The sequence below is a fragment of the Schistocerca americana genome, chromosome 8, assembly GCF_021461395.2.
Source record: "Schistocerca americana isolate TAMUIC-IGC-003095 chromosome 8, iqSchAmer2.1, whole genome shotgun sequence".
In the NCBI taxonomy this organism is placed as follows: Eukaryota; Metazoa; Arthropoda; class Insecta; order Orthoptera; family Acrididae; genus Schistocerca; species Schistocerca americana.
In genome coordinates, this window is record NC_060126.1 from 113784501 (window position 1) to 113797022 (window position 12522).

At 39.1% G+C, this 12522-nt stretch overlaps 1 protein-coding gene across 1 annotated transcript in view; it reads right to left on the reverse strand.

Annotated features, from left to right (window-relative positions):
• The window catches only part of LOC124544635 (xanthine dehydrogenase-like), a 234711-nt gene that overhangs the window by 9928 nt on the left and 212261 nt on the right, over positions 1-12522 (reverse strand). Inside the window, exon 23 of the mRNA XM_047123244.1 lies at positions 12195-12288. Coding sequence (XP_046979200.1) covers positions 12195-12288 — 94 coding nt within the window. The remainder of the gene's footprint in view (positions 1-12194; positions 12289-12522) is intronic.

The window sequence follows — 12522 nt, forward strand, 5'->3', positions numbered from 1 at the left end:
TTGGGTGACAAGGGGAATGCTTCTGTGTGGTCTGGGGGTAGGAACATTGTTGTTGGTTTGGGAGGTATGTATTGCTCGGAAGATCTGTTTGTGGACAAGGTTTGCAGGATAGTTGCGGAAGAGGAAAGCACTGGTCAGGTTATTGGTGTAATTGTTGAGGGATTCGTCACTGGAGCAGATATGTTTGCCATGAATACCTAGGCTGTAGGGAAGGGAGCATTTGATGTGGAATGGATGGCAGCTATCAAAGTGAAGGTACTGTTGTTTGTTTGTGGGTTTGATGTGGACAGTGGTGTGGATGTGAGCTTCAACAAGATGAAGGTCAACATCCAGGAAAGTGGCTTGGGTTTTGGAGAAGGACCAGGTGAAATTCAGATTCAAAAAGGAGTTGAGGTTATGGAGGAAATTAAGGAGTGTTTCTTCATCATGAGCCCAGACCACGAAGATGTCATCTATAAACCTACACCAGGCCAGGGGAAGCAGCTGTTGGGTCTTCAGGAAAGCCTCCTAAATGCGGCCCATGAAGAGGTTGGCATGGGACAGAGCCATCCTGGTTACCATGGCTGTTCCCCTGATTTGTTTGTAGGTCTGGCCTTCAAAAGTAATTATGGGTGAGGATGATGTTGGTAAGTGTGATAAGGAACAAAATTTTTGGAAGCTTTTTGGGTGGGCATTGGGAGAGGTAGTGTTCAAGGGCAGAGAGACCATGGGTATGTGGGATGTTTGTGTAAACGGATGTAGCATCTATGGTGACAAGAAAGGTTGCAGATGGGAGGGGAGTGGGGATGGATTTGAGGCGTTCTAGGAAGTGGTTTGTGTCTTTGATGTAGGATGGGAGTTTGCAGGTGATAGGTTGGAGGTGTTGGTCTACCAGAGCTGAGATACGTTCTGTTGGGGCTTTGAAGCCTGCCCAGAACGTCAACTGGAAATTATTACTTTACCACCCAAACACAGCCCCTAAATACTAAACCCAGTGTTGAACCCTGTCTAGAACAGTTTCGACCGCCTTCCCAAAGAGATCCTCCTCCCCTAACCCAAAACCATCCCTTGCCGACATTTCAGGAATTTCTCACATCCAGTGTTGCCTCCCAGTCCTTCTTGAAGAACATCCTGACAACCCCCAACATCACCCCAGCTGAATCCCGTGTCATTAAGGAGCTGAAAACAGACCACTCTATTGTCATCCTCCTGGCGGATAAAGGCTCCACAACTGTGGTACTTGACCATGTGGAGTATGTGGCGGAAGGACTGCATCAACTCTCTGACACCTCAACCTACAAAGCTGTTACCCAGGATCCCATTCCCTCCATCCTGGCTGAGCTGCAGAAAATCCTAAAATTCCAAGGTCCCTCACAAGGCCTCACAATGGCTTCCATAGACCTACTCACTCCATCTGAGCCACATACCCCTACCTTCTACCTATTACCCAAAATCCTCAAAGAGAACCATCTTGGCCGTCCAATTGTGGCAGGATTCAAAGCCCCAACAAAACATATCTCAGCTCTGGTAGACCAACACGTCCAACCTATCACCTGCAGATTCCCGTCCTACATCAAAAACACAAACCACTTCCTAGAACGCCTCAAATCCATTCCCACTCCCCCCCCCACCTGAAACCATTCTTGTCACCATAGATGCTACATCCCTTTACACAAACATCCCACATACCCATGGTCTCTCTGCCCTTGAACACTACCTCTCCCAACGCCCACCCAAAGATCTTACAAAAACCTCATTCCTTATCACACTTACCAACTTCATCCTCACCCATAATTACTGCACTTTTGAAGGACAGACCTACAAACAAATCAGGGGAATGGCCATGGGAACCAGGATGGCTCCGTCCTATGCCAACCTCTTCATGGGCTGCATGGAGGAGGCTTTCCTGAAGACCCAACAGCTGCTTCCCCTGGCCTGGTATAGGTTTATAGATGACATCTTTGTGGTCTGGACTCATAGTGAAGAAACACTCCTTAATTTCCTCCATAACCTCAACTCCTTTTTGAATCTGAATTTCACCTGGTCCTTCTCCAAAACCCAAGCCACCTTCCTGGATGTTGACCTTCATCTTGTTGAAGCTCACATCCACACCTCTGTCCACATCAAACCCACAAACAAACAACAGTACCTTCACTTTGATAGCTGCCACCCATTCCACGTCAAACGCTCCCTCCTCTACAGCCTAGGTATTCATGGCAAACATATCTCCTCCAGTGACGAATCCCTCAACAGTTACACCAATAACCTTACCAGTGCTTTCCTCTCCTGCAACTATCCTGCAGACCTTGTCCACAAACAGATCACCCGAGCAATACATACCTCCCAAACCAACAACAATGTTCCTACCCCTAGACCACACAGAAGCATCCCTGTAGTCACCCAATATTATCCTGGCCTCGAATACATCAACAAATTACTCCACCAGGGATATGACTTTCTCAAGTCAAGCCCTGAAATGGGATCATCCCTTGACAATATTTCCCCACACCACCCAGAGTTGCCTTTCGTCACCCCCCTAACGCGCGTAACATCCTTGTCAAACTCTACAATATTCCCAGACCACCTTCTCTACCCAGCATTTCCTACCCCTGTAACCAGCCCCACTGCAAAACCTGTCCCATGCATCCCCCGCACAACCACCTACTCTAGTCCCGCTACTGCTAAAACATACACAATTCAAGGCAGGGCTACATGTGAAACAACACATGTCATTTATCAGCTGACATGCCTGCACTGCACAGCCTTTTACATCGGTATGATGACAACTAAACTGGCTGAGCCCATGAATGGGCACAGAAGAACTGTCCCCCTAGGAGATGTCCAATACCCAGTAGCAGAGCATACCGTCCTGCATAATTCTAGGGACCTAGGAACCTGCTACAACGTCCATGCCATTTGGCTTCTCCCACCCAACACCAATCCCTCGGAACTGCGGAGATGGGAACTTGCACTCCAACACATCCTTTCATCCTGCCATCCCCCTGGACTGAACCTACGTTAACCAACCTCACTCTCATTTACTCTTCAGTCTTCAACTTTTTCCCTCTCCTCTTTAGCCACTCACGCATCTTTTCATCCCACATAGTTGTGTATATCTTTATACTATATACCTCTCTACTTCAGTATGCATCCTCTTTGGTTTGAAGCTGGCACAGTACTTAACAGTAGAATATCTTTGGCTTCCCTCTGACAACCATGCCTCCATCCTTGCTACCCTCCCTCTTTACCTTTCCCTGTTGCTTCATAACCTGGGTTGTGAGTAACTGAATCCTCTTTCCCTTCTTCCCTTTTTTCCCCTCTCTCCTCCCTGATGAAGGAACAAAGTTCTGAAAGCTAGGAATGTAAATTTTCTGTTCTGTTTTGTGAATCTATCGGTTGTACTGAGCTGAGGTAAGTACTGGCCAGCCCCTCTATCTATTGGTTAGTATTTGTTTCACATCTGAATATGAGATTTGCCATTAATCATTTATTCCATTATCTCTCATTTGTGTATTAAGAAATATCACAATGTTCTTAAAGTGCAGATGAAATCAGAGTTTTTGACAGGTATGAGTATCTAATGCTCCATAGATGTAGTAGCTATAGTATAGCACTCTTAGAGGTCAGCATGGAAGTAATAGCAAAAATGAACTAAGAGTATGTGATCAATGGAATGGCATTGAGGTTGTATCAGTAGCAATGCATACACAGTGGTACCTCTGGCATAGTAGCTCATAACTGTGCTGGAGCATCAGAAGAAGCATCAAGTGGACATATTTGGTGCATGGAAATGATGGAGACACCTGTTGTACACTTGCAGTGTGTGATTGGAATGACCAGGACAGAGACAAGGACAGAAGCAGACTATTTTAATGCAAGACAAGGAAATACAGAGTAATTTGTTTTATTTTATTTTATGAATGCCAAAAATGTGTTGTTACACTTTTTTAGTCTTATAGTATAGTAATGTGACCTGTGTGTTGGCGACTTGATGATGAGGGCATTGCCTCCCAAAACATTTTGCTGTATCATATGAGATACAGTTAAATGTGTTCAATGCTACCATTTATTACTAAAAAGCAAGCAATCAAATGCAGTACAAGAAAGAAGAATAGAAGCTAATGTCATACAACAGTCCTTGATAAAGCTTCCCCAAATCTTCTTTCTGGTATCCTCCCTGTGTTGTTACAGCATACTGTCATTATCACAAATAAAATGTTGTGTGCAGTCTAATTTTATTGCAGTCATTTTCCTCTGTCACTCTTTATATTCTACAAATACAGCTAAAGGAGACAGGGCAACTGCTGAAAATGATAGTGGATGATCAAGTGTGTGGATAATACTGTAAAGAAAGATCCAGATAGAGGAGCAATGGACAAATAATGAACGAAAAAAGTTGTAACTGGATACAAAGATGGCTACTGGAAAGAAAGGGGCAGTGTAAAAGAGAAGACTCAGGCTTGTGACAAAAGAAGAATTAAAATATGGAAGGAGAGCTAGAACATTCAAATCTAAAAGTTCTAAATCAGTCACACAGGTAAAAGTTATCTTGAAACTTCTTGGCAGATCAAAACAGTGAACTAAACTGAGACTCAAACTCAGGACCTGTGAAGTTTGGAAGATAGGAGATGAGGTACTGATGGAAGTAAATCTGTGAAGATGCATTATGATTGTGCTTGGGTAGCTCAGATGGTATAGCATTTGGCCACCAAAGGCAAACCTCTTGAGTTTGAGTCTCAGCTCAGCATATAGTTTCGATCTGGCAGAAGTTTCATATCAGTGTAAACTCCACTGCAGGTTGAAAAATTCATTCAAGAGTTATCTTGTTTCATCTACAAATAACTAATTGAAAAAACAAATGACAACATAAAATTAGTGTGTCAATATTTTCAATGCACAAATGATGGAAACATAAACATCTTAAACCAATCCATGCATATAAAACTTGACCAATATTTAAATTAGACTGGAAAACATTTTATACTGAAAGAATTCTGTAGATCATAAATGGTATAACTGTTAATGTACATCTGATAATGCCAGAAAACCTGAGGGAGACCAAGCAGTGCTGGATACAAGATTGAGGGCGAAGAGTAAAGTGGGCAATGCTGTTTTCAATGGAATGAACAGTGAGTAAATGGAACAGGTTTGTTTCCAAATAAGACACATGAAACTTACCATCAATATTTACTGTATTCTGGAGATATTTTCAGTGAAATACTTATACAAAGATAAATGGAGGTAAGAAATCAAATTAAATGCAATCACTCTGTGAGGAGCCACCAGTAACCATACACCCCTTTATATCAAAATACTCAGAAAATATCACTAAACAACCTTTGTAATTTTAAATCTGAATCAAATTTTGGTTCATTTCATTTATTTAAAATCCCTGACATTAATATGAGGATCTTATTTAAGCAAGTTGACCATCTATTTGTGACATGTGAAAATTTGTGCTGGACTGGAACTCAAACCTGGATTTCCTGTTTATCACAAGATTTTGTCTCAACCATTTTGGCTATCTGCGTATGCTTCCTGTACCAATCCAAACCTTCATATGTCACAGTCTACTTACTTATACCATAGCCCCCAATATTCACCACCTAATGCTCATTATTAATTGGATTCCCGTGCAGTGAGAATGGGACTAAAACTTGAGACCACCATTGTTATCATCATATTCCATTCTAGGGTTGTAATATTTTACTCACATGTCTGAAAGAACAAAAATTATTGACAATCCACACAGCTGCATAAAATAATTTTAAATTTATTTGCTGACTGTGATAGGTGGGAAATCCAGGTTAAAGTTCCATTCTGGCACAAATTTTCTTGTCACTAATAGGTAGTGCATCTGAACCTAATACAGCTGATGGTGAAGAATTTGCAGCCAGCAAATAAAATTCCAGTTATTTTATACAGATGCAGATCATCAATAACATTTTTTCTTTCAGACATGGAAGTGAAGTTATTACATCTTATTCTTGCAATGAAATCAATGAGAAAGGTAAGTTTGCTACTTCATTATCATCTTGGCACAAGATTGAAAACTGGATCTCTTTCTCCACTTCATTCATGATCTATACTTCATTTGTATGATTACCTGTTCTCAACAATCTATCTCATAAGTAAGGTGTTGCAAAATGTATCAAAACTCATATGATCTTTTTAGGAAATGAACTTAAATTTCAGTTTGCAGTCTGAAGAAATATCAATAAATTGCTCTTGTTCTTCATTGGCAGGTGTTGATAAAAGTTCTGTACTGAAAGAATCTTTGCGCCTGTTGTGTTGATCAACTTCTTCTGGAATGTCCAGAAGCAGTGATCAATTCGATGTTCAAAGATATTACAAATGTATGTTAGTCTCAAAACAAAGTCAGTACCTATGAACTTCTTGGAACTCAAATGTTTCTCTAGAAATAAGAGCAAATTTAATTCATGAGTTCATACACCTTTTTTGTGATATTCATGCATGAAAGCCAGTGAGAGCTGTTGTAATAAATTAGAGAAATGTTCTCAGCCCCTATATTACTGCACATTTGTTGAAAATATCTTGACTTAAATGGCTGACTTTTAATGACATTTACAACTTCAGTCACTGATTAAATGCCATGAAAGGCAGGGTGTATGTGCCCAAGCAGCATGAGCCTCTTTCTGGATCACAGCTCACAAACCATGGTGCAGCAACCATTCTAGGACCTCCATCTGTCCACATGTCTACACAGTTTTCCCAGTTAATATTATTTTCTTCCATTAAAGAGTGTAGTAGCGCTTACATGTACATAATTGTAGTTACATGTAGCTAAAATAGCAAAGAGCAAGTTTTTCAACCAAATGATCATTAAGCCCATCTGCCACATTGGGTTTTTGAAAACTAATGCAAAGCCACATATGCCAGTTACTTGGCAGTTGATACATCTATCATAAGATGTACAATGTCCACAGCAGTTGAGAAATAAGGTCTTCAGCTATGGTGGAAGGTTACTTGCTCTTTGATACAGGGTAGGAAACTTTGAAAGATGAAAGAAGTGCTGTAGTACAAACTGTAGCTTACTTGTGAAGTTTTTTGTTGTCATTTCTTTTACCTTGTGCAAAAAGTGTTCTCATGGTTTGTTTACCAAACTACTAGGATTTGACTCCACATGTTGTTTCATTTTATTAGGAAGCATGCATTCAAAAGCTAGGGCTTTGGAAAAAATGACACTGTGGTCATTCTTCATTTCCAACAGTAATACATGGAATACTGCAGTTCAAGTAACTGTCATCATAGTTCCCACATGACACATTTGAAATATCATATTTTGTACTTATATTTAAAAATTTGACCATTCTGATAGAGACACACAAATCACATAAGACAAACAGTAATTAGAAATGATCTGAATTCCACAAAAATAATTTTCAAGTTGATTTTTACTGAATAAATGCAAATAAGTTGCACAGTAAAATTCAAATGCCATCTGCCACATTATCATAGTAACAGCCCTTACTTGCTAGCCAAGTAGATATCATTGGTAGTGTAGACATTATTCCTTTACTCAGAAAGAAAATAAACCAGATTATTATTCTCATGAAAAAGTCCCGATGCCATTGCTGAAAGGTCATTATGCCCCTGGGAGCTGCAATACACAGTTTGGCAAACCCCTGCTTTAAGGAGGAAAAATCTGAAACTTCATATCTGCCATTATTAAGTCTTTGCCATACATACACTGATAAGCCAAAATGTTATGACCATTGCCACGTTGGCTGCCACCTGGTGGTGTTATGGACACATGATGCAGTAACAAAAGTATGCAAGAGGAGCAGACACAGACAGGGAATCACCCTAGTGAAGACATGGGCTGGAAATGAGGAAATCTGTTGAGATAAACGACTTTGACAAATGAATGATTGTTATTATGCAGAGCCTTTGAACCAGTATGTTGAAAATAGTGACGCCACTTGAATGTTAATGTGCCATTGTCATGGGCATCTACAGAAATACTAGGCACTGAGTGGTTGGTTACCCAAAGCTCTCCACAGAATGTGTGGTTTGGAGGATTCTCTGCTCTGCAAAGTAAGGTAGATGATGACCTGTGGTATCTCTGCTGAAAGAAGACAATGCTGGTGCATGTACAAGTGTTTTGGAGCACACGGGCCATTGTACATTGTTGAACATGCAGGTCCGCAGCAGACAATCCCTACGGATTCACATGTTGACCCAACAGCATCATCAATTATAACTGCAGTGGATATAGGAGCATCAGTATTTGACTGCCAGTCAATGGAAACATATTGGCTCTTCAAGTGAATCACATTTTTGCTACATTAGGTTGCTGGTTGTCTCCACAGACACCGTCATTGAGATGAGCAGCAGCTCAAAACGTGCAGCATGCCATGGATGCAGGCTGGTGATAGCAGTATTATGTTATGGGAGACATTCTCCTGCACTTCCATGGGACCTGTGGTAGTAATCAAATACAAACTGACAACTGAAATCACCTGCATCACTTCGTGCTTGATGTCTTCCCCGATGGCAATGTCATCTTTCAGCAGTGTAACTGTCCATGTCTCAGAGCCAGAACCATGCTGCAGTGGTTTGAGGAGCATTGTAGTGGACTTAAATTGATGTCTTGGGGACCAAAGTAGCCTGCTGTAAATACTATGGAACCCATCTGGGTCACTGTCAGGTGCCGTCACCGCATAGGCAAATCAGCAGCCATTACTTACGTGAATTACATGACCCGTGCACATACATCTAATGCCACAAACCTCCAAAAACCTACAAACACATTGTTAGATCCCTGACTTTCTGAATCAGTGATGTAGTTTGTTCCATAGATGGACAAACAAGCTATTAAGCAGATGGTCATAATGTTTTGGCTCATCAATATACATGCTAAGACATAAATTCGTACATGAGACATAATGTAATTTGTTTACAATGAATTTGTAAACATAGAAAAATATCCATAGGTCAATTTAAATATTGACTTTAGTGACAGGTTTTCAAAGTTAACAAACAAGATCTTACTGCAAAGAAAAATATATTCTATAAAGAAATTAATTTAAGCAAAATGTAATAACAAATATCTACTAAATAAATAGTCACTATTTTGGTACCACTGGTCCTATTTCCAGAACACTTAGGACATAGGCAAGTAATGACATTTTATTTCAGATGCTTCTTGTGTATTCCTCCTCCTTGCCATTAACTCAAATCACTGGAATAAACACACCTGATATTTGTTTTCTTATCATGTACTTGGCACTTCTCTACCTTCTTGTCCTGCTCCAGTTTCAATGCCACATTAATCTAGCTGTTGGATATAGCTGTGCACTTTTTGTTTTCAAATCATGTGCTTTCAATTAATTTGTTTAATGAGTGATAATTAACTGTGTTGTATTTCTGAGGGTAGGGATAGGGGGCAACCAAATAGGTGCATAAGTGGGTGTGACCAAGTGCCTAAAACCACATATAGTCTTGGTCATTAATCCAGAAAGCAGACTTAAACCAAAACATCTCATCTTCTGTCTCACATTATGCTATGTTACCATATCATCCTAAATTTAGATTCTTCCAAAATTATGATAGTGGTGGTAAGTTCCTATGGGACCAAACTGCTTAATCTAACTTAAACTAACTTACACTAAAGATAACACACCCTCATGCCTGAGGAAGGACTCAAACCTCTGATGGAATGTGCCACACAAACCATGGCAAGGTGCCTTAGACCATGCAGCTACCCTGAAAAGCTCCAAAATTATGGATTGTTTTCTGAGATATAGCTAAATTTTAGACATCAGATATAAAGTGTCAAAATAGCAAAGACAGTGCTTGGACTCTGCCATAAACTAGTCTTCCATACAGGCTACCAATGTTAAGCTATGATTCAGTTTTCAATTACCACTCCATTGTCTTGACGTGTAATGGAATTTTCATTCATTTAAGGTATATTGTTAAAATTATCCATAAAAGTTAGGAAGAACTCAGAGAAGCAAATTCTGTCAAATTCCTGGGGATAATTGTAGAAAGAATCTTATCATGGTCTCTTTACATAAACTACTTGGGAAACAAGTTAAACAATCTTCAATTTGCAATGACAATACTGCCCAACACAAGTGACATGGACACTAGAAAAATTGCTTATCACAGTTACAATCACCCAGAGCTCCAACTTTCCTGATGGTGAAATGGGGTGCCTTCACATAACTCCTCATAAAACAATTATATCTGCATTCACCTAAGCAAATGGGCAGATTGCAAATTTGAAATTGGATTCAGAAACCAAGTTTTGTCATACAGTAGTAAACAAAAATACTTAGCAATAACACTAGATATAACTCTAACTGAAATGCAGCATCTTCCAAATGTGGCTGCTAAAGTCAAAATGAGAAATAACATGCTTCAGAAAATTGATGGGACCTCATGGGAACCTAATGCTCATGTTTTAAGATCCACAGACTTGGCCCATTCACACTCTGTTGCTAAGTGCTGATTTTCATTCTGGATCAATAATGTTCACACTGGGAAGACAGACATGCAACCGAATGAGGCAGTGCATATATTTATGAGATGTACTCAGAGTATGAACATTCTATGGCTTTCTGTTTCCAGCAAAATCCCACCACCAGATCTAAGAAGATCTGAAGTATTCCCGAATGTTTGGATAGCACTCAGAATATTTCTAAGCTACCTATTCAATGAAATATTGCACAAGCATAACACCAATGCTTGAAATCAAGGAAACTGTCATGGCATACAACAAACAACCTTCTTGGGTCCTCCTACAAAGTCAATGATTCATGAAAAATCCAGTGGAGGCAGTCATCAGTATTCAAAAAAATATCTATTTGAGAACTCTTCCACACAGATACAAGGATTCAGTCTCCCCAGGCATCAATGGAGGACCATGAACTGGATTCAAACTGTACAATGCAGATGCGATTATCTACTTCACAAGTGGGAATGTGCAGGTTGTGCAAATTGTAGCTGTAGTGCTTCCTTACAGTCACTCCACCATATTGTTGCTGACTGTCCCCTTTGAGCATACAAAGGACACTGGCCATGCTTCAATGAAGCAATTAAATAGATTAGGGAACTATATCTGAAGATGTAAATTACATGAGTTTATTGTTGTGCACATTTGACCACAAATGTTGTATAGTTGTACTAGTTCTCATTATATAATAAATAAATAAATAACAGCTACATTGCATCTGTTGTAAGACAAAGAATAACCTTTTGAGTGAATGTAAGTAGTGTAAATAGGATACTATTACTACAAAAAATTGTTATTAGTTATATATGTAATATTAAGCTTAGGTATTCATGCTGACCTCTTTTTATGGCATGTAAATGAGTATTCGATGTATTTACAGTTATGAACTCTATATCTATATACATAACAATACAAAGGCATCATTTTCAACATAGTGTGATACTAGAAACAAAGGAAATTTCATGTTACCCTTCTCATAGATTAAAACTATATTCCCATGCATTCAGTATATGACTACAAAAACTTATAATAAATCGACAATCTTTGTAGATTACTGTAAGAAACTGGTACCGGTACTAATATTCATAAATGGAAATGAATGTAGGTTTTTCTTTGCACTTTGTACATCTATCAATTATATTACCTACATTGACAAGTCCCCTTCACATTAACTTAATGATTTATGTACACAATGAGATGATAAAATTCTAATCCTGACTTTGAATGTTACTATTCTATAATTTGTAATTATTACTGGTAGATGTTTATGATCTGTTGACAGCCAGTTTTAAGGACCCTCAGTTATTATTGCATTTACCCCTACCCACAAACCAACCCCCCCCCCCCCCCCCCCCCACACACACACACAAAGCGTCATTTTCATTACCTTTTTATTAAACATCCAAAGCACAGTGTTTACTCATACTAAAATATTTTAATTTTTTGTCCCTTTTTATGCAGTTTCTTACATCAAAAAATACAGCAAAAAACAGAGTAATAAAATCATTTACATGGAGACTACAAGGATTACATCTGCGCCATAGACAGGATGAATATTGCACTAAATCAGATTCTCCTATAAAAATTTAGCAATAAAACAGCACACCATCAGAGGGTATTTTTCCTATGTGGGAAACAGAAATTAAACATGAAGGGTATTTGCTAAGTAGACCTACTTAATACTTAACTATGATGAAAAATGAATCATGAGTTATCAAAAATGTCTGCACACCTCATACTGGCCTGTTAACATATCAACTTCTACTTCACCCACTGTTACTCCATAAATAGGATATTGATCCAACTTCTCTTCCATACCTTGATACCTGTGAACAAAAAGACTTTCTTATAATTTGTATTTGTCAAGATATTATTTTTTTGCAGGATATAAGGAACAATGAAATAAACAGATAAACAATAATGGTCTTTGTAAACCCCCTTCAACCCCAAATATATATCTGATCATTGAGATATTTTAAATGACATTGCAGCATTAGGTTGTAGCAAATCTTATAAACAGAGTAAAAAGAGTTCAAAAAATGCAGCTGAATAGTAATTCA